The 27029-nt window shown below is 39.7% G+C and overlaps 1 protein-coding gene across 1 annotated transcript in view; it reads left to right on the top strand.

The window, feature by feature from the left end:
* The window catches only part of TH (tyrosine hydroxylase), a 30325-nt gene extending 12095 nt beyond the window's left edge, over positions 1-18230 (top strand). Inside the window, exons 4-13 of the mRNA XM_087716791.1 lie at positions 2098-2186; positions 2546-2613; positions 4222-4272; positions 5713-5858; positions 7558-7693; positions 7787-7856; positions 10338-10394; positions 10828-10923; positions 11104-11237; positions 14538-18230. Of these exons, the coding sequence (XP_087572917.1) occupies positions 2098-2186; positions 2546-2613; positions 4222-4272; positions 5713-5858; positions 7558-7693; positions 7787-7856; positions 10338-10394; positions 10828-10923; positions 11104-11237; positions 14538-14697 (1007 nt within the window). The 3' untranslated portion in view covers positions 14698-18230. The remainder of the gene's footprint in view (positions 1-2097; positions 2187-2545; positions 2614-4221; positions 4273-5712; positions 5859-7557; positions 7694-7786; positions 7857-10337; positions 10395-10827; positions 10924-11103; positions 11238-14537) is intronic.
* Positions 18231-27029: the final 8799 nt, after the last annotated feature.

The raw sequence follows: 27029 nt of genomic DNA, 5'->3' as shown, positions 1-27029 counted from the left end.
AACATTTGAAATCAAATCTCAAGGTCAGTGGTGGCTAACCTTTTCTGGACCAAGTGCCCAAAGAGTGTACATGCACATATAAATGTGCATGCGTGCTAGAGGTGGGTTTCTACCGCTTCTGACCAGTTTGGCCAAGTAGGTAATAACTCAGCCAGCCACGCCCCCGAACCAATTCTATTGGTAGAACCATCTTGTTTTTTGCTTCTGTGCATGCGCCTGAAGTGCGTCCCTGAATGAACCAGCAGTAGAAGAAGCCGGAACCCACCCCTGGTACATGTCCTCAAATCCCCAAAATGCAATGCACGTGCATCCCTCACATGTGCATGTGGTCCCCTGCATGCACCTCACCACCTGTGCATGCGCACACAGCCTCCTTGCATGTACCCTGTCCCCCTGCATGTGCAACCCCCTGTATGCGCCCCCCCCCATGCATGCATGACAGAGACATGACTATCAGCTGGCCAGTGGGAGGGTTGCACACATATGTGGCAGAGCTGAACTGGGGTGATGGCTCACGTGCCCACAGAGAGGGCACTGTGTGTTACCTCTGGCACGCGTGCCATAGGTTTGCCATTACGGCTCTAGGTCTATATTTGCCATTTCCCAAGGGAAAGCAAACTGTGACAAGATTCCTATAATATAGGTGATCAGCAATAAAGCTTTTACTAGGACATATTCATGATGTGGTTCTGGTTTGCTTATGCCTGACAATTTCATAAATCACTTTTCAGGTGCCTTGCATTGCAATCTTCTGATTATTCAGCAAAACCTTTAAGAAATATATGCATCTATTTTCTTCAAAGGGCTATCTAACTTTCCACATCTGTTTCTAGACATGTGGATCTAACTAGTACATCTTGTTATTTTCACTGAGATCCAGAGGACTACATCCCTGATCTCACAGAACTTCTTGAATGAAGGCAACTCCATTAACTCCCCCCACTTCCCAGATTTAAGGTTGTGACCTCCTCACTCTTGAGCTTCACTCCTGAAGTTCCCTCAAGACTTGTTATGCCAGCAGGGGACAGGTGAACCCTGTCGTGTGATGGCTGCCTTACTATTAATAACACTCCATCTTTTATTCTCTTTCCCCATTTTAGTTTCTTTTTCTAATTTTAAATTCATTTTAATAATCATTATTGAAAGGTTTTAGTGAGGGATTTATTTACTGTTTTTTACTGGAGTGTTGTACTACACCCAGAGTCACTTTCTGTGAAGTGAGTAGCCATAGAAATCTTCTAAATCAATAACTAACCTCAAAAACGGCATGGTCATGGCTATGCTGGCTGCGATTATGAGATTTGAAGTCAAATGAATATGGATAAGACTTAGTTGGGAAAGGCTATTTTAGATCATCCAGTAGTGACCAGAGCTGATGGATTGGAATGATCAAAGCCCACCCATCCCCAGTCTGCTTTCTGGTGGGCCGATAACAAATGCCCAAATCAGAGCTTTTGTTTGATCAGTTTTCCCAGTTTTCCCAGTTCTCCTGTGTCTAAGAATGTCTATGCTAATCTTCTATTAGGAGCCGAGGTGGCACAGTGGTTAGGGTGCAGTACTTCAGGCCACTTCAGCTGACTGTTATCTGCAGTTCAGCGGTTCTAATCTCACCGGCTCAAGGTTGACTCAGCCTTCCATCCTTCCGAGGTGGGTGAAATGAGGACCCAGACTGTGGGGGAGATATGCTGACTCTGTAAACCCCTTAAAGGGGGCTGAAAGCCCTATGAAGCTGTGTACAAGTCTAACTGCTATTGCTATTGCTATTCAGACTTATTCTGTTGGAATTTCTCCATATTATTCAATAAAAACTTTGGTCCTTTCATCTAGGGATTTGTCTCTGACTTACATTCCAGTAAAAGAATGGTGGTAAAAAAAGATTATAGAATTACACAGTTATTATGTTACGTTAAAGGAGATACTGCCAGGAATTAAAAGATAAATCCAGTTCATGTGTTACTGATATTAAATAGAAGCAACTATTTTATGTTTCTGATTTTGATCTTCTTAGATAAAATTTAACATTCCCAACATCACCAACTCCATCATGTCACTTTGTGGGATTTCACTTAACTTCCTCTTTCTTTTTTTGGATTTTAGTTCATTGGTTTCCAAGAAAAATTTCGGAGTTAGATCTATGTCACCATTTAGTTACCAAATTTGACCCTGATTTGGATCTGGATCACCCAGTAAGTAAACATTTTTTCATTATTTCTTTAGGAGGATCATCTAAACATTAAATTTTATGGGATGAGAAATCGTCATTCTTATTGATCTTGGCAGTTCAAGTGTTAAAGTGATTTAAATTGTAAAAATCCCAATTTCACATATGTACTGATGAAATTTACCCTGAAGTCATGGCATGTTTATGACAAATATAAAAAGACAAATTCTGTGCTAGGAAGCACTAGCAAAGAGATTTAAAATAAAACCACTAATGTTGTAATGTCTTTAGAACAAGTGATTCCTTCATATCACCTTCTTGAACCTTTAATAAGAATTTGGCTTCTTAAATAACACTGTTGGTCTTATTTTTTTTCTCTCCAAGGGATTCTCTGATGAAGTATATCGTGAGCGAAGGAGAATGATTGCAGAAATTGCTTTTCACTATAAGCAGTAAGACTTACCACTTTGTCCACTGTTATCTATGGACTTCTCTAAACTTGTTTTATTTTCACCCTTTCCTGCTTCATCACTTTTTCTCTTTCACACTCATCCATCTTGCTTCCAGTGTTCCATGTTTGCTAGTTGTGTGTAACACTATTTCCTTCAATCAATTCACACATTCAAACTTGGATCAAATTTCTGCAACCTAATTTTAAATTGGAGAGTATTGGTTACTCTCTCCCTAGAGCTGAAAGATACTCAGATTTGTGGCCACCTTTAATTAAAAAGAAGACGGGGGAGTTAGCTGATTGTAAAATAAAGCATCAACCTCAAGCAAACCTTGTGTTTTATCAGTGCCCCACTTAAAAAGGTGTGCAGCTTTCAGATCCCAAGCCAGAAAGTTGCTTTGCATCTGGTAGGAGTGTATTCACGATAGCCCTTAGTGGACCTTGGAAAAGCTGCATATTTGTGTAACTATGCAGTGCCAGGAAAATACATGTTTGAGGAATTGTAATAGAGGTTTAGACAGGGATGGAGATGGGGTGGGGTCAAATCAGGGGTGAAATGCTCACGGTTCGGACCGATTTCCCCCTAACCGGTAGTAAAAAATGCTACCAATTTGCCAGAACCGGTAGTAAAAAAATGCTATCAGTTCGGGCAAGCCGGTAATTCTGATGATCAGCTGTACGACAATCAGCTTTGCCGTGTGATTTATATTCGCTAGAAAGCAGGAAATCCCCCCCTCACTGTTCTACTTACCTTTGCAGACTCAGAAAAAACTTCTTAATCCTCCTTTTTCAGTGCTACATGGTAGCACCTGTGGTGTGCATGCACGCAAAGAACGCATTTGGCATGCATTGCACATGAAGCAAACCGGTAGTGAAGCGAACCTGTAGCAGACTTCAGAGCATATCACCCCTGGGTCAAATGTTTTTGAGAGAACACATTTACCAAGAAAGCCATTCCCCCCAAAAGGTGCAGCTTCTTTAATAAACTATTGACAGATACAGCAAGCACACCCATGCTGGCTCTGATGTGGCTTTTTCATTTGGATCTAAATATTGAACAACTTCACTCGGGGCCATTTTTAGAAAAAGATTATGATTGGTAATTGCATCTCAGTGTTGTGTTTTCCTTCTGGTATATGAGTGACTTGGGAGCAGCCATGCCCACAATGGCTGCCATGACCTCAAAATTCCCCAAGGTGGCGCCTTTGGCTCAAAACACTGAAGATCTAACAGATCACGCTTGATCTACTATATAAATGAGTGCACCTACTTATAGTGACCACATTTTCTTAGAAAAAGTAGAGGACAAATCTGAAAAAAAGGGCTTATCTGAAAGAGATAAAGGGATAATAAAAAAAAAAATTCCCCTTTACAATGGAAAATTCACCAACAAAACCAGGAAAACAAATACTTAAATAAATCTAAAGGCTAGTTTTCTTAAATAAAGGACTGTTATTGATGTCATTTAGTTTAAGGTGCTCTATAATCTGTACTCTGTGACAGATTTTGGACATGACTGGGTATGACATAGTTAAATATTGCAGGGTTTGTCTGTACTATTTGCTACACCGTTATTTTTAAGTGCCTGTTCCTTGTATTCTTCTAATAGTGGAGACCCAATTCCTCGAGTTGAATACACGGAAGAGGAGATTACTACTTGGTAAGTGTAAAGGAACTTTTTCTAGATCTTTTCTTAGATCCTTTCAGGAAAGTCAAATTGCTTTTTCTAGCAGTGTAGCTGCCCCACCATTTTCATCTCAATTGTTAAGGTATCATTTGACTCATGATTACTCTAGGTCAGAAGAAGATTCTTGCCCATTTATTTGCACTCTATTTTTATTTATGTTTTGTGTTCTGACCCCCCCCCCTTCTCCATCCAGGAACAAATACCGAAACCAACGTAAATGACAATTTTTTTAAATCAGTCCAGACTCTCGTTGGCTGCAAGCCACATAAACAAAGAGATAAGCACTCTGGCAGCAAGTCCTACAAAACTTGGCAGCAACACAAACAAACTCTGGCAGCAATCCAGCCTGCCAAGTTTGTTTCTTGTTAGTCCTTAAAGTTAACTTCTGCAGAAGCACGTGGCACAAGCAGTCCCTTTTATAATCAGGAGAGGATCTTAATGACCATCAGTTGAACGTAATCACCTCCTGTGATTACGCAGTTGTTCTTGACGCCGAGTAGCCCTTCGACGGCGTGCATCCCGGAACAACTCACAGGTGGTTTCTGGATCATTCTCTCTTGTCTCCTTCCCATTGATCCAAGGCTCAGACATCACCTGGTGACCAACTAGTCTCTCTGCGCCCTGCTCGGAGTCGGAACCCTGTCCAGGGTCCTCTGCATCCTCCAGGGCTGACTCATAAGACCCTTCGCTGTCGGAGTCTGGTGGCAGCTCCAATGGCTCCTGCCGAGCCACAACAGTTTTGTATGTTTTAAACATCTCATGGCCTTCCACTCTAGTGTAATGGTTAAGGTATCAAGCTAGAAACAAGAGGCCTGTGAATTCCAGTTCCAACTTAGGTACAAAGCCAGCTGAGTGACCTTGGGCCAGTCACTCTCTCAGAGCCCTAAGTAGGGGGAATGGGACAACTTGCTACAGCTAACTAACCATGGGCAACTTGGCGTAGGGTAACTTGTTATGGCTAACTCATTGCAAGACAACTTGTTGTGTGACAATTTAACAATTTAATTATTTAAAATAAATATAAATTAATTAAATTTTTGCCATTCACATTTCATTCCGATCTCCTTTTGCATCCCTTCTTTAATGATTCTATTCCACCATTTCTTTGATATTAGTGTAACTCTTGTCCTGCAGTGTGTTGTCCTGTGATGAGTTGGCCATGGCAAATTGTCATAGACCCTAGGAATGAGGCAATAGCAAACCACTTCTGAAAACTGCAGGGTCATTTCTGGGCAGTCTGTAAGCGTCGAGATGGATTCAAAGACAAAATGATAAAATAAAAACATAAAATAAAATCAGAAAATAAAATAATGTTTCAATCAACAAACCTAAACCGATTGTCAGAATTCTAAGGTAACTATCTTTTCCATGCGAATACTCTGGAAAAGTATCATTGATATTTTTCTTTTAAAGGAGGGAAGTGTATAGTACTCTGAAGAGTCTTTATCCCACTCATGCTTGCAAAGAACACCTGGATGCCTTTCATTTACTGGAGAGGTACAGTGGTTATAGTGAAAACAACATCCCTCAGCTGGAGGATGTCTCTTGCTTCCTGAAAGGTAAGTATGTGGTCATTTTTACAGGACTGTACATTTTTATGGTGTTAACCCTGCTTGAAGCTTTGCACCTCTGTGGTTTAATAAATTCCTTGCCCAATTTCAGCAGTACTTCTGGGACCTCTAGGGGAGACTCTAGTTGAAGAGATGTTCAACTAGTTTCAAAAGACGAGTGACCACCGCTGATCTAGATATATAGGACCATGTTTAAAACTCAGACGTACTGCCCCCTGAACCACAGAGATGGTGACTAGAGAACAACATTGCAATACTACCCTGGGAATTTTCTTTCTGTCTGTCTGTCTGTCTGTCTGTCTGTCTGTCTGTCTGTCTGTCTGTCTGTCTCTCTCTCTCTCTCTCTCTCTCTCTCTCTCTCTCTATCTATCTATCTATCTATCTATCTATCTATCTATCATCTATCTGTATCTCTATCTGTATCTCTATTTATATCATATCTCTCTCTATCATATCTCTCTATCATATCTCTCTCTCACTCTCACTCCCTCACTCCCTCACTCTCTCCCTCACCCTCTCCCACTCCCTCTCTCCCTCCCTCCCTCCATCTCTCCCTCTCTTCCTCCCTCCCTCCCTATCCTCCCTCCCTATCCTTTATCCTGGACAAAATCTATGAGACAACTTAAAACAGCGTTCTTCAATTTCCAATTCTGTATATTCACTTGTTATGCAAAATAAACATTCCATTTAAGTTTTGCTCTCAGAAGAAAATCCTCTATAATATTTAGGTCACATCTCCTCAGCCAGGTAAAGAAAACAGCCTGCCAAAGTTCGGCAAAATTCACTGTTCATAAAACAGCAAAAGATATTTATGGTTTCTGCAAGAGGAATTCAAAAGGAATCCTCCAAAATGCTCTGTAAAGATGCTCAGTAGAGGGAAACATCCATAAGACTATTGTTCATCTAAAGAAAAAAGGATGCTTCAGGAGCTTTGCTCATTTTTTGCTCATTTTGAGAAGAACGAATCTGTTCTGCTTCTTCTGGACTAATGTGTATATCCAAAGTATTATCCATTGGGATTTTGCATTTTTGAAGATTTTTGTACTTGCAGATTTTGCTCAAAAAATCCTACCAAAATGTGTAATTAAGCTGCATTTTAGGAGGAAATGTAGACATTTAAACAATAAACATTAGGATCTATAGCACTATAATCTTTAATATATTTGTGGTGACCCAAATCACATTTTCTAATAATAATGTTTTCTAATAATACTATGGATCTGGAATGAATAGACTTCCAAAAGAATATGTACATTTAAAAAAAAAAAGATTAGAAAAAGACCAGTTGTATAACTTCACAAAATTCAGCACTGGATGTACTTGAACAGCTACAATATAACACTTTAGTAGTCCAGGACTAAAGGCTGTTCATGCTTTGAAAATAATTAAGATAAAATGTTTCCATTATCATTGGCCTGATTATTTTCAAGCTTCCTGGAAAACCTGCATGTCCCTCCTACCAAAAAAAGTTGTGGCTACCAAAAAATGTTTTAAAGAATCAAAACATTAAGTTTAATGAGACCTTTAAAGCAGCTGCAATTTTCTTTTCACAAGATCCAGAGCATTTCTCCCAAATCATGTTTGAAGCAAATACAGCCTTAGTTTAATAAGACCCAATTAAGCTCTTAATGTTCATCCTTTCTTAAATGATACAACTGAATGTAAGAGATGGTTTGGATTGTTTCAGAGAGAACTGGGTTCCAACTCCGACCAGTAGCTGGCCTTCTCTCAGCTCGGGATTTCTTAGCCAGTTTAGCCTTCAGGGTGTTTCAATGCACACAGTACATCCGGCATGCTTCTTCTCCCATGCACTCTCCAGAGCCGTGAGTACTACCTCATAGAATTGGCTTCTTAAGTTCTTGGATTGCTTTTTTCAAAGAGAAGGTTGCAAACAGTGAGTGTTTTTCTTTCCAAAGGGACTGCTGCCATGAACTTCTGGGACACGTACCGATGTTGGCTGATAAGACATTTGCACAGTTCTCTCAGGTGAGCCAAAGGTGGACCACCTTGCGATGAAGGTACGATCTCTATTTTGCCACTAGAGCAGTCATTGGCCATGCTGACTGGGATGATGGCCATTGAAAAATAACTCAACCAGAAGGTGTTCCCAGATTAAAATAGCAGCCATTTTATAAAATGACATTTGACACATTTGCCAAAATAGATAAGGAACGTGATAATGTTATCCATTCAGTCATGTCTGACTCTTGGCAATTTGATGGGCCACGTCTCTCCATATCTTCAGATCTTGCACTACTCCCTTGAGTTGTTCTATGCGCTGACTGGTGTCAGCTTTGAGAGCGTCCAGCCACCGTGTTCTTTGGCAGCCTGGTTTCCTTTTACCCCAAACTATCCAAACAGAATTGCTTTCTCTAGTGAATTCCCCCATGTGACATGGCCAAAGGAAGTGGCATGCAGTTTCGTGATTTTTGTCTTCACATAAGCATTGTCAAAGGTGGATTTTCAAATGTGTTTTCCTCCCCCCCCCACTGGGATATGTGGGATTTTATTTTCTACTGTTAACTAGTGGGTTAAGACTGGGTGAACTTTAATGCACCTTGTACCTTTCACTTCTCATACTGAAAGACTGCTAAAAAAAAATGCCCATCAACTCCTTTTCAGTGACAGCACCCTTGAGAAAAGATTGTTCATTTAGATGTCTACCCAAATGGATTTTGCCACCTCTTATCTCCTGGCAAAAGTGGAAAATCCATAGGTCACATCTTAAAATGACCAAATATTATGATTTCCAAGTTTTCCCCTATTGTATTTTTAGCATTATAGTCAGGGGTGGGTTCCAGCAGAGACTACTGCCAATTTGCTCAGGGATGCGCTTTGTGTGTGTGTGAGCACTTCCTGTGCATGCTTCATGCATGCTGCGCCTTCATGTGCATGCTGTGTGTGTGCTTGATATGCACTGCATGCGCATGTGCAATACAACTAAAGTTGCTCTGCGCATGTGCAGAAGCAAGAACCAAGATGGCTGTACCACTGGGAGAACCAGTTCAGGGGCAGTTTCAGCAACCCAGGCTGCCAAGCTACTACCATTTCAGCCGAACTGGTAGGAACCCACCACTGATTATAGCCACTTAGGTGCTTTAAAAGTAGCTAATTTTCAATTGATTTCAGCCAAAAGGAAATTGACGCTGGTGGTACTGTGGTTAGAATGCAGTATTGCAAGCTAACTTTGCCCACAATCAGTAGTTTGATCATGTCAGGACTTAATGTTGACTCAGCCTTCCATCCTTCCAAGGTTGGTAAAATGAGGACCCATTTTTTTTGGGGGGGGGGCAATATGTTGACATTGTAAAGTGCCCAGAAGGTGCTGTAAAATCCTGTGAGTTAGTACATAAGTGCTATTGCTAAAAGGGAAATGTTTTTCAGAATTTAAAAGATGGGGAATGGATAAAAGGTAATTAGAAATCAGCTAATTCTATCCCCTCACAACTACTGTGTCAAATAATGGTGCATCATCAATCTCTAAAATAATGATTTGGGGCCTGGATAAAATTGAAAATGGAGATGGGTGTAGTTTCTATTTCCATTTCTACTAAACTCCTCCTTGCCTTCCCTCCTAAGAATGCTAATAGTCACTATCACTGTAGGTACGATCATTACAACACCTAATGGCCTCATAGAATTTCTGGAAACTCAGAAGGTAGAATTGTGGCCCAACCCTTTAAATGTTGCCTTAAATGGGATGTGTTTCCCCTTCATGTTTAATCAAACTCTTGTTTCTTATCATTTCTCCCCATTTGGTCTTCTTTAGCAATTGAAAATGAACCTCTTCTATGTGCTTCAGGGTTTCCCTTCATTGGGTGGGCTCCAATTTGTTTTTTTTTAAAGAAAGATTAAAACCACGTGTATGCATCAGAGCACCCCAAACAGAATCGTAGCATTCCAAAGAGATTCTTAAATGTCAAAATAGAGATAACAATTATAAGAATTGTAAAAAAATAAATAAAGTTTGGTGTATACTGGAGTCTCTCCTTGAGGGAGGTGGGTGGTCTAGAAACATGAACTATAAAGAAATATGTAGTAGAATATCTTGAAATACTTATAATTTCAAGATTGCAAGGAGGCAATAAACTATACAATCCTATCTGCATTCAGTATACAACGATTTATAGACTTCCCATGAGTTAATATCAATAGATCATGGGGCTTTTACAAATATGGTTGAAATAAGAACTCATCAATTAGGCTATAGCATATCCAGATATTTCCTGACAAGCCAGGGTCATAATTTCCTAGCCAGTGTTCAGGAAGATTACTTTATAATTAGAAGCATTTGCTCATCATTTGGGAATGATGTTGGAAAGTTGTAATATACTGAATATCCATAAAATCTACCAAATCCTATTGTATGATCCATAACAATTGAGCTGTGCCCACAAAACATATAACGGTCATGGGGGGAAACCACGTAATAATTACTGTACATGATTATTTTTCTTTTGCTCCTAGGACATTGGACTTGCATCTTTGGGTGCAACTGACGAGGAGATTGAAAAACTTTCAACAGTAAGTCCTTAATTCTAGGATACACAGATAGAGCAGTAATTGCCTCTGTCAAATTCTGTTCTACATATGTATCTTGATTGAAAATGTTGATGTGAAATGCCAATTTTGGTTATGCTAATCAGAATTTCTAGGAATTGAAGCCAATGTAGCTGGCAGGGATAGAGCTGGGATAGAATAATAATCTGTTATAGGTTTTCAATACAAGCAGTAGCAGACACCAGGAAATAATATTATTAGTAGATATTCCAGCATAAATATGACAAAGAGAAAATGAACGCTGATTTCTAAGAACAAAGAAAAATGCATTTTTTCCCCAGAAGTGCTTCTAATTGCCATCCCAAATGCAATGCAAAAAAGGAACAGATGCAATAAAAATTATCTCTCTAATGCTAACCATCACCGTTTTTTTTTGCCATTCCACTTTTCTCTGCAGCTTTATTGGTTCACAGTGGAGTTTGGGCTCTGCAAGCAAAACGGGATCATTAAAGCCTATGGAGCTGGCCTCCTATCTTCCTATGGAGAGCTCATAGTAAGTGTCCCCCCCCCCCCAATCTATCTCCATTCAGCTACCCGTAAACTGAAGAGTGCAGCAGGTGCTTCTGAGCCTGGGTGATCCTATTTGGTTGATCAACTTATTCTTGCTGCAGTAATCGACTTATGGGGTTCTCCTGCTTTCTTCTCCTCCCCCCCCCCGCTTTCCTTGATTTAGCACTCTTTGTCCGATGAACCGGAACTAAGGGACTTTGACCCTGATGTTACGGCCATGCAACCCTATCAAGATCAGACCTATCAGCCTGTTTATTTTGTATCAGAGAGTTTCAATGATGCCAAAGCTAAACTCAGGTAAGGGTCATCATTGGTCATATCATTGGAAAATGGGCATCTATATGTTTAAGACTTGTGGACTTCAATTCCCAGAATTCTCCAGCCAGCAGAATTCTGGGAGTTGAAGTCCACAAGTCTTAAAGTTGCCAAGTTTGGGAACCACTGAGTTACACCAATAGGGAGTTTTGATTGCTGCAGATGATGAATGATTTCTTTTTGAGCCAAGTCATTAGATGAAGGTTTTTCCTCCAAAGGATTTTTTTAAAGAATCTTTTTACTATTTTCATTGCTTTTTCAATGAAATCTAAATTATAGCATTGGTAAACGTGGAATAATTGAAATATGTTGTGATTGTGTATGCATATGCATTTACGACTGATTTACTTCTTTGTTAATTTATTTTTATTATCACCTTTTCTTCAACAGGATAATTGGGATAGCAGACATAATTGAAGGAGAACATTAAAACATAAAATATATACAAAAGTTAAAAATATTTTTTATAATACATTACATGGCTATTCCATTCAATAGTACTTATAGATACGTATGCAAAAGACTGTAACTGATCACTTCTAAAGAGAAAGACTCTTTCCAGAATAACTCCTAGGTCCAATTAGAGACTTCTGATAAGACACCTAGAAATAATAACTAGTGAGTGAAGGCTTGAATAGCCTTGATAGTGAAATAGATACTTAAGAAATTATAAAAATCAAGTAACTTATTATAAATCACTATAACAACATGATCTTCTAGATATTCAAACTTTTGCAACATGGGTATCACATTTCATCAGGAATGAGTGCTGGTAACATTATAATGGGTTACGGAATGATGGGAATGATTTGCTGGATTACAGCAAACTCTTGGTTGTCGGCTAGTTCAGGGATTCCCAACCCCCAGCCCACAACCCACTACCGGACTGCAGCCTGTTCAAAACCGGGTCATGGAAGAGATGGGCATGCACAGGAGGTGGGTTGCTACCTGTTCAGACCGGTTTGGCTGAATAGGTAGTAATTCGGCCTGCCACGCCATGGTGCCCTAGCATCTTGTTTTTTTTTCTTCTGCACATGCGCAGAAGCATTTTTAGTATTTTGCACAAATGCATAGCACTCATGAAGTGTGCACATATGTGCAGTGCATCCCTGAGTGAACTGGCAGTAACAGCAACCAGAACCCACCCCTGAGCATGTGTGCATGTGTGAAGCTTCACTCCTGCAAGCGGCAGGCAAACATGTGTGTGCAAAGTTCCATTTGCACCAACGGAGCTTTGCGTGCTAATGCCCTCTGCTTGTGTGAGTGAAGCTTCATGCACATGGGTGTGCGCTGCCCCCACTTAAGCATAAGTGCCTGACACTCTAATGAGTAGAACTTCACACATGAGTGAAAGGACCTCCTCTCACGCACAAAGCTCCATTTGCGTGAGTGAAGGACACTAGTGCATGAAGCTCCCCCAAATGGAGCTGTGCATGCAGGTGTGCGCCTCCCACTCACATGTTCCCCACAAGTTAGAATGGTTGGGGACCACTGATCTAGTTAACCACTGGTTTTTTAACAGACCCCATTCTGATATCTCTATTAACCAGGGTTTCATTCCCCCAAATACTGCACTGTTCTCAAAAAATTCAGTGAAACTCGCTTTTCAGTAGGTTGCTGTTATAAATTGTACAGTACATTGACACTCATTAAACATCCAAAGAAGTTTATGTTAGGGAAGAAAGTTATATTCCATATATTTTCATTCCACCAATATTTTTAAAGAGGAAGATAAGAAGTGTACATCCAGGATCTCCAACCTTAGCCACTTGAAGACTAGTGGACTTCAAATCCTAGCAAAGCTGGCTGAGGAATTCTGGGAGTTGAAGTCCACAAGTCTTCAAGTGGCCAAGGTTGGAGACCCCTGGACTGTACATGAGTGAAATATATGTGCAGGAAAGAACTCCAAATGTCTGTAGTAGCACATACTATCACGGAAAACGTTGTATGGTCCTTACAGCTTCTGTCTTAATTTTAACTTGTGAAGGGACACTAAATTGAAGCCAGGCCTTTCTCATAATTTCTTCTGAAGAGAATATTTGCACACAGTATCCCAAATAAATCTAAATATTAGTATGAACTATTGATCAAAAGGCAGTAGTAACACAAGAGAGGGGATTAATATTTGCCGGACTGTTACTTTTGAGACAAGTTAATATTATTTCCCAAAGCCACTAGATGGTGCCATAACATAAATAATCAAGAATTATTGGGTCCTATAGAGATTCCTTCATTACTACATTAGGTTCTGTGGGCTACAACTGCAACAGTTATAGCTTCATCAGATGAAGAAGGAAAAGAGCATACAACAGTGCTGTCAAACTGGCGGCCGGTGGGCCGGATGTGTCATGTGCAGGCCATTCCCACCCCAGCTCCGCAAAGAGAAAAAAACATTACGAAATGTCACATGACGGCAACGTGACGCTGCGAGTTTGACACCCGTGGCATACAATATCATTTCAACTAAAATGTTTTTTTTTTTTTTACAATACGAATTATTGTAACTATATGTGTGCGTGTGCAATTAGCAGATAAATTTTCTAGTTCAGTCTGGTGATTTAATATTTACCTTGTGTGTGATATAAAACACTGCGCTTGGTGAGCCTCTAGCTTATAGCCGTTTTGCCATTACAATTAGTTTCATAACCTTCATCAATTCAGTGGCTTCCATTCTTGGTGACAAAGTGGCCAGCTATTTTCAATTGTAGCTTTTGGCTCCATGGAAATACATTGCCGATATATCATTTATGATATTGGCTGACCTTCAGCAAGCAAGTCGCCTGTTGCATGTTTAATTTACCTAAGCACAATGTGCATTTTTGTTTTTTGTGTGTGTTTTTTTAAAAACCCTGTGATATAATCAAAAGACATGAAAAGAAATAAAAATGTAGTGAATTTTATTTAAACAAAAGTGGAAAATTTATTTCTATTTTATATACAGCATGGTAGAGATGCTAGCTTCCTTAGAATGAATTTATATTTAGGCAAAGGGCAGGGATGAGTTTAGACTAAAAATATGTAGGGTTCAACTAAATTGAATGTAGTTGAACCTTATATGTTTAGTGATTCTTGACAATATTAACCCTTTGATCCCAGATTAACAATAATCCTAGAGAACATCAAATAGAGCTGCCATATTCCTAGACAACCATGTCATTGTCCAAGGTCCAGGCTAATGAGAGCTGGTTTACACACAGTATGCCTTTAGTTGCTTCCTTATCTCTTAACATTTTCAGGAGCCCAGTACATTCCCATCTTTGATGTTTGTCTTCTTCTTTTCAGGGTCTACGCAGCACATATCAAGCGACCTTTTTCTGTGAAATATGATCCTTACACCTACAGTATTGAGCTCTTGGACCACCCACAGAAGATCTGCCACTCCCTGGCAAATGTGCGCGATGAGCTCCACTCATTAATTGATGCGCTCAATATTATCAGCTAACACAAGATTTGGACGAGCCTTCCCCCCTGCCCCCCCAAGCCAATGTCTTTTTTCTGTACCTGCAAACTTGGTTTCCTGCCATGGCTACTATTTACTGCACTGTTTGGGCCAACAACGTCTCTATGATTTCTTTTAGGGTTTTGTGTTGCTATCTCATGCTACAACACCTACGGTGTGAATTGTGCCCCACGTGCTATGGTATGCAGAGCAGACATTTTAGTGACAAGCTTGGTTGAAGAAAGGAAAGTAAATGAAGGCTTAGGAGCTTAATCCTGAATCCCTTGGGTATTTTTTTTTATTATTAATAGCGAGGGATCTGGATTGGACAGATGCTATAAGAAATAATTGCACAGCACACTGTAAATCCCTTTTTAAAGAAAAAGAAAAGCAATGTGTTCCCAAAACATTAATTGTTCCCCAAAATTATATTTTTTAAAACTATTTAAAATGTGAGAGATAAGCACAGAAGAGACCAAATAGTTTCTTACCCTGCCAGGTTCAAGGCAGTTTAACTCCACTTTCTGAAACTCAGTTCTGCTCAGTTCCCCCCTTGGAAATGAAAAGAACAAAACACCCAAATCAAAAGAGACAGAGAGAAGTTTTCATTTTTGTAGCTCTGAGGAAGGCTTCCATTAAAGAACTTGGACAATGTACTAGTTTATTATATTCTTGTTTTTCCTAACCCCCCCTCCCCACTTCATGATTTTGCAACATCTTCTATGACTTTGTTTTTCCCAGAAAGACCAAACATTCCATTAGTAATTCTCTGTTATGACCAGAATTCTCTTAGCCCTTTTGCTTAAATGGTTTCAGACAGGTACAAGCCTCAGGGGTCTGCCCCACACTAAGATTGTACTGGTAACAGGAGCTCTGAAGAATTCCAAGGGATGACTCAGAACAAGGCCCAATGAACTTTCCTCATCTGACTGGAACATCTTTCTCATCATCTCTAATCTTTCCATCTGGGAAAAATTCTTCCAGGATGAGCAAAGTTTTGACTAATGCACATTGGCTACAGTTGTCGGTAGGCTTGTTTTGTGGCCCCCATGAAGCTCGGTGGAACCTCAGCTTCTCAAATCCAAATGAGGTCCAACACCTCTCAATAAACTGAGTTGACCCCCATCGGAATCACATCTGCAACGCTGCTAATGCGACCATGTCACAGCAGCACTTTTAACTCTGCAGCCCATCCTACAGTGTCCCTAGATAGGGACTACTTGGCAAATAGGGAGCGTGGATTAGAGTCAAGTTCAGGTTCAGGTCTGTTCCCATTAGTGCCACTTACGGTAAGGAGGAGGCCCCTTGGGAAGCCTATATGAAATAAGTGATTTCTTCTAAAGGCAGAATAATCCACAGAGTTGAGAATGAAGTCTTCTGAACCCTTAGACCTTTGGCAGCAGCTGTCTGTCCACAAGCCTAGAGTGCTGTGTTGGGTAGAATGAATAGCAGGAAATGGCTAATGGATAATAATTCTTCATGTTAAAAGTGCTGATCTTGCTCGTCTGATTTCTTTTCCTCCTCTGAGGATGAAGGTAAGTGATGAAATGTGTGGCATGATATCTTGGCACAAGGTCTTTGACTTATGTACTTGCAGCAGGGCTTTGGATCGAGATGTCACGTTGCACGTTTTGTCGTGTGTGTGTGTGTGTGTGTGTGTGTGTGTGTGTGTGTGTGAATATGGCTTGCATTAGACACTTCTGTCTAAAAACTAGCAGTTGATTGCTAGAATGGTTTAAAAGGTCCTGGTTCTGACCTCAGCAGGCCTACCTAAAGTGAGAGAAGAACCAAAGAGCACCACAGTGGTGTTAGGACTAACCTATTCAGCCTGTACTCTCCCTGTTCTGCTTAATGCTTAGGCTGTTGACTTCAGGCCTAGCCTAATTTTAAGGTGTGTCTGCTTCTTCCCCTTGCTCCTTGTACCCTTCGCCTGAACAACAAAAAGTTTGAGTTTGAGTTTCATTTTATTTATATGCCACCCTATTCCCGGCGGGACTCAGGGTGGCGCACAAACCCAAGGAGGAGAAGGGAAAAACACGAAAACTACAAAAGTACAGGGCATTTAAAAACAACCAAAAGAATCTGAACAATTCAAACATTTGACCACACTTTATTGAAACCGTAACTTGATTGTCAATACTGTGGCATGGCCAGGCAGTTTCCAGTCTCAGGCCTGAATGGGCACCTCAGCATTTCAGTATGATATTGTCCCAGTACTTTATAAGCTTTCTGTCACCCTACACCAGTGATGGTGAACCTTTTGGGCACAGAATGCCCAAAGTGCATGCGTGCATGCATCCAAACTGCATATGTGCCTTGTACCTGCATGCGCAATCCACACCCTGTGCATGTGCCCATGCCTCGTGCATGCGTGGGAGAGACCCGAAACAGAACTGGGGCAATGTCACACATGTCCACAGAGAGGGCTTTGCGTGCCACATCTGGCATGCGTGCCATAGGTTTGCAACCACTGTCCTATACAGACTTTAATAGTGCTGAAAGGCACTGATCACATTCTGCTAAGAAATGCCCATGTATGTCTTAGCACTTTTAAGTCACAAAACTTTTCATTCTAAGACACTTCCTGTTCTAAAGTTCTGTCTATTAGAGTGGATGAAAAAAAAGAAGCTGGGTCACTTGAGAAACTAAACAGACATTATATTTTGTTGAAAAACGAAGAAAGTTTAACCACATAGCTTGTAGGATTTTTGTTTTCATTTTGCAGGCAAGAAAATTTATAAAAAAATATCCATTCAACACGAACAGGGAATCATTTATAGTAACTTTGTTAGGAATGCATACACTTAGCTTAAATAAATTCTCAGTGGCTAACTAAGTCAGTTGAAGCCTTCTTTAACTGCAATGGACTTGGATGTATTGTGGTACTCGCAAGATAGTTCAGGTCTCATAAACATTCTATGGCATTTACAGCACAATAATGGTTGAATGCATGCTATGATTTCACCAAATCTCAGAAGGTTTTTTGTTTTGTTTTGCTTATGATAATAAATAACTATATGAATGTGACAAAAGTCTTGCTACCTATTCTATTTTTCCCCCCCAATTTATTCAATCCAGATTTCTTGGATAATTCACAAAACCTTAAGCTAACAATTGCAATAGTGACTGATGATGATAGCAGATGCAATCCACGAATCTGAAAACGAATATGTCTGAATATGGACTATATATCCTATGAAGCTTTGTGGAACAAGGATGTCTTGAAATGTCCTGAAGAGATGGCAAAAGTAGTTAACATTCTTCCTGGAGAGGATAGTCACTGGTTGAATTTCTTCCTGTTGAGACTCAAAAGGACAATGAAGAGAGGCTTCCTTTTTTGTCTTGCTTGGAAATATTTCATGGTACTTTTGTGTGTGTTCACCATACAGCTTGAAAGAACAGGTGCCAATATTATTGCTGCTATCGCTGCTTCTATGTGAAGTGGATCTGTTTCTCTTGCTCCATAAAGAATATATTTGTTTCTCATGCAGCTGCTGCTGATTTGCTATGAATAAAATCATATTTCTGGCCTTGCAGTTTTTATTTGTCTTTCTGAACTCACCTGCCATGACTGTCTTATTTTGAATGCGCTGTTTCTGTCACAATTTTATACTTAGAGAAGCACCAAAATGACAAAGTATTTCATGAAACTAAGTGGTTTATTATTGCATAAAGTTTCATAAATCACAGTAGCTTTAATTCAATTTTTCTTGAACAGTAGCCATGAATGAATTACTTTTTTCAACCATCCAGTGTTGGAAGGGGACTTTGGACCTATACTTTCAGATGGACTGTGCAGATTGCAGTAGACTGCATTCATCATATAATTCACTCAGCTCTGTATCCAATATGATCCATAAAAAGTTTTATTTGCTGTGCAAACTTTCCGAGAACTTAAATTACATTCAATTCAAAGATGAAGCCTCTTTGCTTCCACTAGATGTTAGTTTCTATATGTCCAAAACTGCCTTCTGAGAGTCCCACCAACTCTTCTGTTCTGAATACCCAAATATTAAACACAACTGTGATATTGCACACTAATTTATCTTCCAACAAAACATATGTTGATCAATGACCTATAAAATTTACATGATACATAGAATATTCTATGGTAGTCATAAACATTCCCCACATCACTATTATGAAACTAACAATGTTCTGTTTTCTGCATATTCATAACAGCAACAACAGTACATTTTTATGGATTGTTTTATTGGCTAGTGTCTATTTCCTCAATACACTCCAACAGTAACTCATAGTGCAATTACTTGTATTCTCACTATTATCACAGTTGGATGAATCATCAGTTGTATTCCTTCCTCAGCAGTAGGGCTAAATTGTAAAAGAGAATCCTACAAATGGTATTGATCTATAGTTGCTGTTTCATGGGAAAGAGCCAAAAGTCTGAATGGTCTTGTTGCACTTTGATTCATGCTTCGTTTTTTTTCTGTTCTAAAAGATGTTCCAGGGCTTGTGGATTCAGAGAGAAGCAGAAGCTAGTTGTGCAAGGTCAAATTCATTCTCAGTGTGGTTGGGGGGAAAGTTAATATAACCTGGGGAGCTTCAAAACTGAACAACTAACTACATAACCCAAATTCCATCCATTAATATTAGCAGTGGTACAGAAACATGGATTAATGAAGAGAGAGAGAGAGAGAGAGAGAGAGAGAGAGAGAGAGAGAGAGAGAGAGAGAGAGAGAGAGAGAGAGAGAGAGAGAGAGAGAGAGAGAGAGAGAGATAGATAGATAGATAGATAGATAGATAGATAGATAGATAGATGCTGGCTTCTATGTATCCGAATGTACAGCCTAAATGTTGGAGGTGTGGTTCTCTCGATGCTACATATTATCATATATGGTGGACCTGCCAAAAGGTTAAGGCATTCTGGATAAAAATATGGTTGATTATGCAAAATATCTTTAAAAGAAGATAAAGTTTACTCCTCAGTTATTTTTATTAGGTATATGTACTGACTTTACAGTGGTAGAGACTAACTTTATTCTGCACCTAATAACGGCAGCAAGACTGTTGGTGGTGCAATACTGGAAGAAGGAAGACTTGCCTACAACTCAAGAATGGACATTGAAAGTCACAAACTTAGCCGAGATGGCTAAAATATCGGCATATCTTAAAGATCATTCAAATGAGAGATATAAACGAGACTGGAAAAAATGGATTGACTATATACAAAATAAATAGGGGACCAAGAAATACCAGTTAGCCTATGCTTAAGATCAGAAATGATTTGAATTGTTTAAAGTTAGCTTAGCAAGAAGAAGCTAAGGTCAATGCAGAATGTCATTAATTTCTTTGTTTCTTTTTTCTCAATAGATTTTAGACTGTGTTTGTTAAAAATCCATACCGTGTACGGGTTCTGGGAAGTCGGGGGGGGGGGGGAAGGAGGAGGGGGGTTGGGGGGGTGGAGGGAGGGAGGGGCATACAAAAAAAATTGTACTTCGATGTTTTACTGATTGAGGAATGTTGAAATATTTGTGCTTTAAAAGAAATAAAACTTTTGAATTAAAAAAAAAGAATATCCCACAAGGTAAATAACACAGAGGTGTGAGTAAGTGAAAAAAAAAGTTTAATATCTTTGTTCTGCTCTATGCAGATTGCTATGGATGTTTCTATTTCTTTTGGCCTGTAAATAACCTCAGCCTTCAGCAATTGAAAGCTATTGGTCTTTCCTGACTCTTTTCAGTAGAAGGTGCTGAACTAGCTCCCAAGATCTATTATGAAAAATAAAATCTGCTTCAGTTGCCCCACTATGTGGAGGTTACATGATAAGTCCATGATGGCGAACCTATGGCACACGTGCCCAAAGTGGCATGCAGAGCTATGTCACCTGGCACATGCATCATTGCCCGCTCATCTTCTGGGTTTCTGGCACGCATGCATGCACAACTGGCCATCGTGTGTGTGGCAGTACCGAAAACTGGAAGAGCTGGTGTTCTGTTTTCCAGTGTGAGCATGCACACTGGTCAGCTGATCATCAAATGTGCATATGCACCAGTAACTGGAAAACTAGCTGGCTGACATGCATGTGCATGCCAGAAAGTGGAAATTCATTTTCCGGCACACGCATGCCCCCTGGGCAGCTCCTCTTCCGGGTTGCAGCCCAGAAAAGCGCTTGTGCCATCACTGTGACAGGCCTTGTTGAAAGTCATAATCCAATCTCCTTGCAAGTGCCCCCATATTCTTGAATTTCTGTTTCTTCTCAACAGTGGCTTTCTTAATTATGCGAAGCTCCATAATACAGTCCAAAACTTATGCCACCAATCAAATTGCTCCACCTTGTATTTGAAGTGGTTTTGGGTGATGTGAGTCTTTTTACTTCTCAAGCATATCATCCCAAGATCCAACCTGGTCAGAAGATTCAAACAGCTCCTCTTGCCCAAGGATTAATTCCCACAGTTTCATGAATCACTAAAGAAAGTTTTAGAAACTGACTGATGAGATGTTCTCCTCCTAAACCACTGCAGTTATCACCTTGCTTATAGCACCATAGCATTCTTGAAATGTGTGCAGATTTTCCCTACACCAAACTCTAATAAATATACACTGAATCATGCTGTTAATACAAAAGCTCAAATGTTCTTTAAAGCTCTCAGGATTTCCTCAAAATTCAAAACCTTCAATATCTCTGAGGCCTGAAATTAATCTCAATTTCAAAAGAAAAAATTCCCAAAGTATAATCTTTGCCATGAATGTCTGGATTGTCCACTGTTCTTGGGAAGGGGAAAATATAGATCAGTGGTAGTTAACCTTTTTATATCTACTGCCCACTTTTGTATCTCTGTTAGTAACATTTTCTAATCACCCACCGGTTCCACAGTAATGGTGATTTATAAAATAGGGAAGTCAATTAAATTTTAAAAAGGAAAGTACTTCAATATCGGACAAAACCCCTACTGCCCACCATGAAAGCTGGAACACCCACTAGTGGGCATTAGGGACCAGGTTAACTACCACTGATATAGATATTCCATCTCTCTCAGGATTGTCTTCAAATGGGAACAATCTCAATCGGAGACAACAGTATATGGTACTATACAAAAATTGCACCGGCTTGTTTAATCAAACATAGAGTACAATTGTCATTTTAATATATTTTCTAGTCCTAGTGTGACTAATTAGAGATTCACACTGCTGATCAACACAATTTTCTCAACTGACTGTGTGATCAACCATAAACATGGTTATGTCTGTTGGCTCACTCCCCATCTCAACACAACTGCTGGTATAAAAGGGCCCTAAGGCCTTAAATCTCTAAGGAAAAGAAGTCACAAGCTTCTAAAGGAAATATGACTAAGAAGATCAGCTCTTAGAGATAGAGTTCAGTGATTTTCTGAGCAAAAGTTTATTTTCATGAATTCATTAACTATATGTTGCACAAATGACTCCTGCTAAATAATAAGAGCCAGGGATTCAGTAAATATTAACAATACTAATGATAAAGATAATTGTAACAATGAACCTTACCAACAGGCACTAAAAGTTTTTCAGCTGCCTAAGTCCCTTGTCTTCCCTCCCTCTTGGCATTTTAACACAGTTCCTGTGAACTGTTTGTGAACAGAAGATCTTGGCATTTACAGATATTTACAAAAGTTATAAAGTTCAGGCTGCTTTCATAAGTCTCCTGGAAGTGCCTATCAGGCATATAGAGAATGAGCAGCAAAATGTACACCCTGTACATGCTGACATCATCAGCTCCTAGGGTGTGTCACCTGGGATGAGTAAGAAAAGGCAGAACAGGTGGGAAGTCAAGGTGCTGTGAATCTGGTGCCTGCCCATATGCAAAGGTTTGTACAGATCTGGATCAGGTCGGGTGCAGTTGAAATCTGAACCAGTTCAACTTTCCCACCCCATTTTCAGTGGCTGTTTTAAAGGGATGTTAGAAGAAGCAGTCATTGTCATCACAGATCTCTGCTATATCAACCTGTTGGGCAGCAATTCTGTGTACACATCTTTGAGAAAAAGGACAATACTGTACCAAGGATTCATCACTAATGTCATTTGCTAGTGCTGATAAGTGTTGTTACCAAGAAGTACAGAAAAAAATATTAAGAGACAAGATGTGCCAATTATTAAGCAAATTAGGAAAGTACTATTTGCCAAACATTTGTCATCAGTTCATTCCAAAACTGTGTTGGCTCAGCCATCAGAGGATCCCAAGTATTATTTCACCTGCATTTGAACAGCAGCCACAGGATAGGGCCTTAGCTGCTTCACAACTCTTTTCTGTAGCAACTCAACATGAAAGTATAATGTGGAGTGAGAGGGATGAGGCACTGATTCAACACCATTTTTGTATACTCCAATTGACCAGGCCAGTGATTGAATCACAACTGGTTCTGGCTTTGTTAGCATTCAAGATGGCAATTGTAAAGATAGCTGTGGACCAAACCTGAACTTCTTCTAAAGAATTGGGGAGTAAAATTGAGCACAGCAAAGATTTATCATCATTCGGCCATATCCCTGGAAGTTTGTGATTTACAGTCTGAAACTTTTCTATGACAGAAATTCTCTTGTTTTATTTTCCCTTGAAGATGTTACTATGGCATGAGAGGCCAGTAAAAATGATACTAAAGGACATTTAATTGATTACCTCAGAACTAACTAAAAACAAACAGAAAATCTGGTAGAATATTAGTCTCTACTCTATCAGGATTTCATGGACATTTCCCCCCCCCCCCCTAGTTTCCCAATTATAACAACTTCTAATGTCATCCAGCCATTACTTAGCTGATGTGAAACAAATCCCCATTACTTTAATGTCAGCACAACAGTGATTGGACAGCTGATAGAGATGCTAATGTTACTAGTGGGGATCCTGCTTATGTTAGAGCATATATGTCTTAACAGTTAATAGCATCAACCAACCAGGGTCATAAGGAACTAATGAGATAGATGTTGTACCACTACTACAATGTCCAGATGATTCTGTCAATCACTATTTTGAACATCATGAACATGCTGCCCAAATACAAGCCTAATTTTGACGACTGATGTTCCTCTTCCTGTTCTGATGTGGAATTTGTTGGATTCTCTCCGATTTTTCTCCACTCCCCAAGCCAGAGGCAGGTTCCTACCAGTTCGCACCACTTCGGTAGAACCGGTTCATCAAATCTACCGAACCGGTTAGAAGAGGTTCCACCAGAAAGCAGGCCACACCTACAGAAAAGGTTCCAAAAATTTTTGAAACCCACCACTGACACACACACACACACACACACACACAGACTCACACAGAGAGAGAAAGAGAAAGAGAAAGAGAAAGAAAGGAAGAAAGAAAAAAGAAAAAAGAAAAAAGAAAAAAGAAAAAAGAAAAAAGAAAAAAGAAAAAAGAAAAAAGAAAAAAGAAAAAAGAAAGAAAAGTGAGAGAGAGATGAAAGAAAAAAAGGAAAAAGGGACAGAGAGACAAAAGGAAAGAGAGAGAGAGAGAGAGAAAGAAAACACATGGCCGGCAAGCCACTCCCACCAGGTCACATGGCCAGCAAGCCACTCCCACAAAGGGGGCCACACCCACAGAGTAGGTTCAGAAAAAATTTGAAACCCACCACTGCCCCCAGCCAAGCATAATCTGTCAGTTTGAAAACAACCACCATTCAACCTCCCTAAGATGCAGTGGGATGAGTACATGTAAGTGGGTGTTTGTTCCTGTATGGTTAGCTACTTGTTATACTACCTGGCTTACCATTGTGCTCTGTACCTATGACTACTCGGGCTATTTCAAAACAGAGGTCTAGAACTCTTCTATAAGAGCATTCACTCTGTGTCCCAAAATGACCTCACTGACATGACATAGGTGTGGAAGAAGAGTACAGGATGAAACAGACATGAAAGCAACGAGAAAGCTCTACGATGCTTCAAAAGTGTCATTGTGCTCAGTGAGTGATTATAGCTGCACTACCATGAAATAGTATCGAAGCAATGCATCTAACCCATCTAAGCAGTAAAAATGGTTTAAAAGTATGGTTAAATCCCTTTGTTTCCAGAGGAGGCAAATAATTTATAATTCATTGGTGACAGGACCAGCAAGGTACATCTGACAAAATATGACTCTTTCTTGACAATTCAATCTTCAGTGCTACACTGATCTGTGTTTAAACCTACTTTTAAACATAGGTTTGATTTTTTTTTTAAAGACGACTAAATATGTGTGTCTGGCATGTCCACAGAATGCTTGAAAAAAGCTGAAGAAACCACCAGTAAGGCATTACATTGGTTTGTTGGGGGCAATATGCTGACTCTGTAAATCACTTAGAGAGGGCTGTAAAGCACTGTGAAGCAGTATATAGGTCTAAGTGGTATTGCTATTAGGTACTCTGTGAAAATCAGGCACCTGCTTTTTCCCCACAACTTAAGCCTCCAAAGAAGGAATGCCAGAGGAGAAAGGTGTATCTATAAAACCCCAAAGATGCCAATAAAATTTCTTCCAAAATCATCTCAGTAACCACATTGCTAGCAAAGCACATTAGATCATAATCCATGACCAAAACTATCAGAAGAAACAGATACATGGCTTTTACTTGCTTTAGATGAGCGAGGGGATCAGACTAAGGCAATAGCATAATAATATTGCTGGGATTAGGAAGAACATAATGATGAATCTTTCGTAAGATGTAGGAAAATGGTCAAATGAAGGGTGAATAGTTCAAAACAGGTTGTGAAAATATAAAAACCAGGAAGATTGGTGGCCCTTGTTTTCCAAAATGTTTACATTACATTTCATTTAGAACTATTAATGTACCACAAAACATATTTAGGCTTCACTAATATTTGTAAAGGATGTGTAATGCACTAAGCTTAGTACCGAAAGAGGGACAGGAAGCTAGAATGAGAAAACAGGCATTGATGGATCACAAGCATACAAATATACTTTAGATGCAAGCAGATATTAGTTATCAAAATGTTCAAAAGTATGGCTGCCTTAATATGTGTTCCAAATCTTTCAGTCCAATTGTAGCTTTGGTCAAGTGGGGAAAAGCCACCCAAAGGAAGGGTGCTCCCATTTTTTACATAAAATACACATGGGCAGTGCATGGACACATGCTTTTATGAATAAACAAGAATAGACTAAACCTTCATCTAGAACTCATTCCAAACCAAGTTTATCTTTGAAAATAAATAACAAAGATTCACATGATTATTTTTTTGAGGGGGGGAACTGGAGGAGTTGAATGAATGTCGTACTTGATCTTTTCTTTAAACGGGCCAGCTGTTCAATCAGTTTCTCTAGGTGCAAGAAGTAGACGTGTCAAGTTTGTTAGGAAATTGCTATTTTTATAAGAGATCAAGAAAACAGGAAAGATTAAGCACACACACTTAGACACATATGTGAAGAGATTTTGCAGCCTGCTCATATTGTTTAAAAGGGGATTAGAGAGCTCAGATGGAGAGGCTCGAGTTTAAGAGACTGCAGAGTCAATGCTGGAAGTAATAAACATCTGCATGTGTTACAATAGGTTCAGCAGAATGCCTCTGAGGGATATTTTGAAACCTGCATACAATTAAGTGACCCAACAGCAGAGCCCAGTAGAGATCATGTTTAACTTTTGCAGAACAAACCCCTAATGCTGCAGGGTTATTCAGGGCCTCCTAAAGGTTGAATGTGCATCAATAAGAGAGAATTTCACACTGGGGAGAGAGAGAGAGAAAATGACATGTGTGCTTCAATGGACTTATCCACCAGTGTTCTGTTCCTCTCCCTCTTTGGAGGAAGATTTCCAAACATATGAGCAGCAGAGCACTTCTAGAAATCTTGAAGTGCCACAAACTTACCTTCTTGATTACAGAGGTGCCAATTTAGCCACTTCTCAGCCTTGGGAAAGATAGGGCATCTCCACAGAAAGACCTAGTACCTGTTCAGGCTCATCCTCAGAAATGTAAAATTTCATACTTTTGGCAAGCCTCTTTTTTATTTTCTCATTCCTCAAGATTTTCCTGCAAATGGGACAAAATGGGCACATTTTTTTTTACAATGCCAGAGTTTTTCTGTACTGATAATAGCACTTAAAATTATATACCGCTTTACAGTGCTTTACAGCCCTCCCTAAGCGGTTTACAGAGTCAGCGGTTTACAGAGGTGGGTCCTCATTTTACCCACCTCGGAAGGATGGAAGGCTTGAGCCTGGGGAGATTCGGTCTGCCAAATTGCAGGCAGCCGGCAGTTAGCAGAAGTAGCCTGGAGTACTGCACTCTAAACCACTGAGCCACCATGGCTCATAAGCAATATATCCCCTCTCCAAACCCTGAGTTCTAATAAGTCACTTTTTTATCTTTGGAAATTTTTAAATGCAGTAAAGGAATGGTAATAAGACAGGTTGGATGTT

This window comes from Thamnophis sirtalis, unplaced genomic scaffold (assembly GCF_051295495.1).
Source record: "Thamnophis sirtalis isolate CommonGarterSnake01/CBP01778 unplaced genomic scaffold, rThaSir2_p1.2 scaffold_1, whole genome shotgun sequence".
In the NCBI taxonomy this organism is placed as follows: Eukaryota; Metazoa; Chordata; class Lepidosauria; order Squamata; family Natricidae; genus Thamnophis; species Thamnophis sirtalis.
The sequence above is the reverse complement of the archived record's forward strand: the minus strand, read 5'-3'. Positions and strand labels throughout refer to the sequence as shown.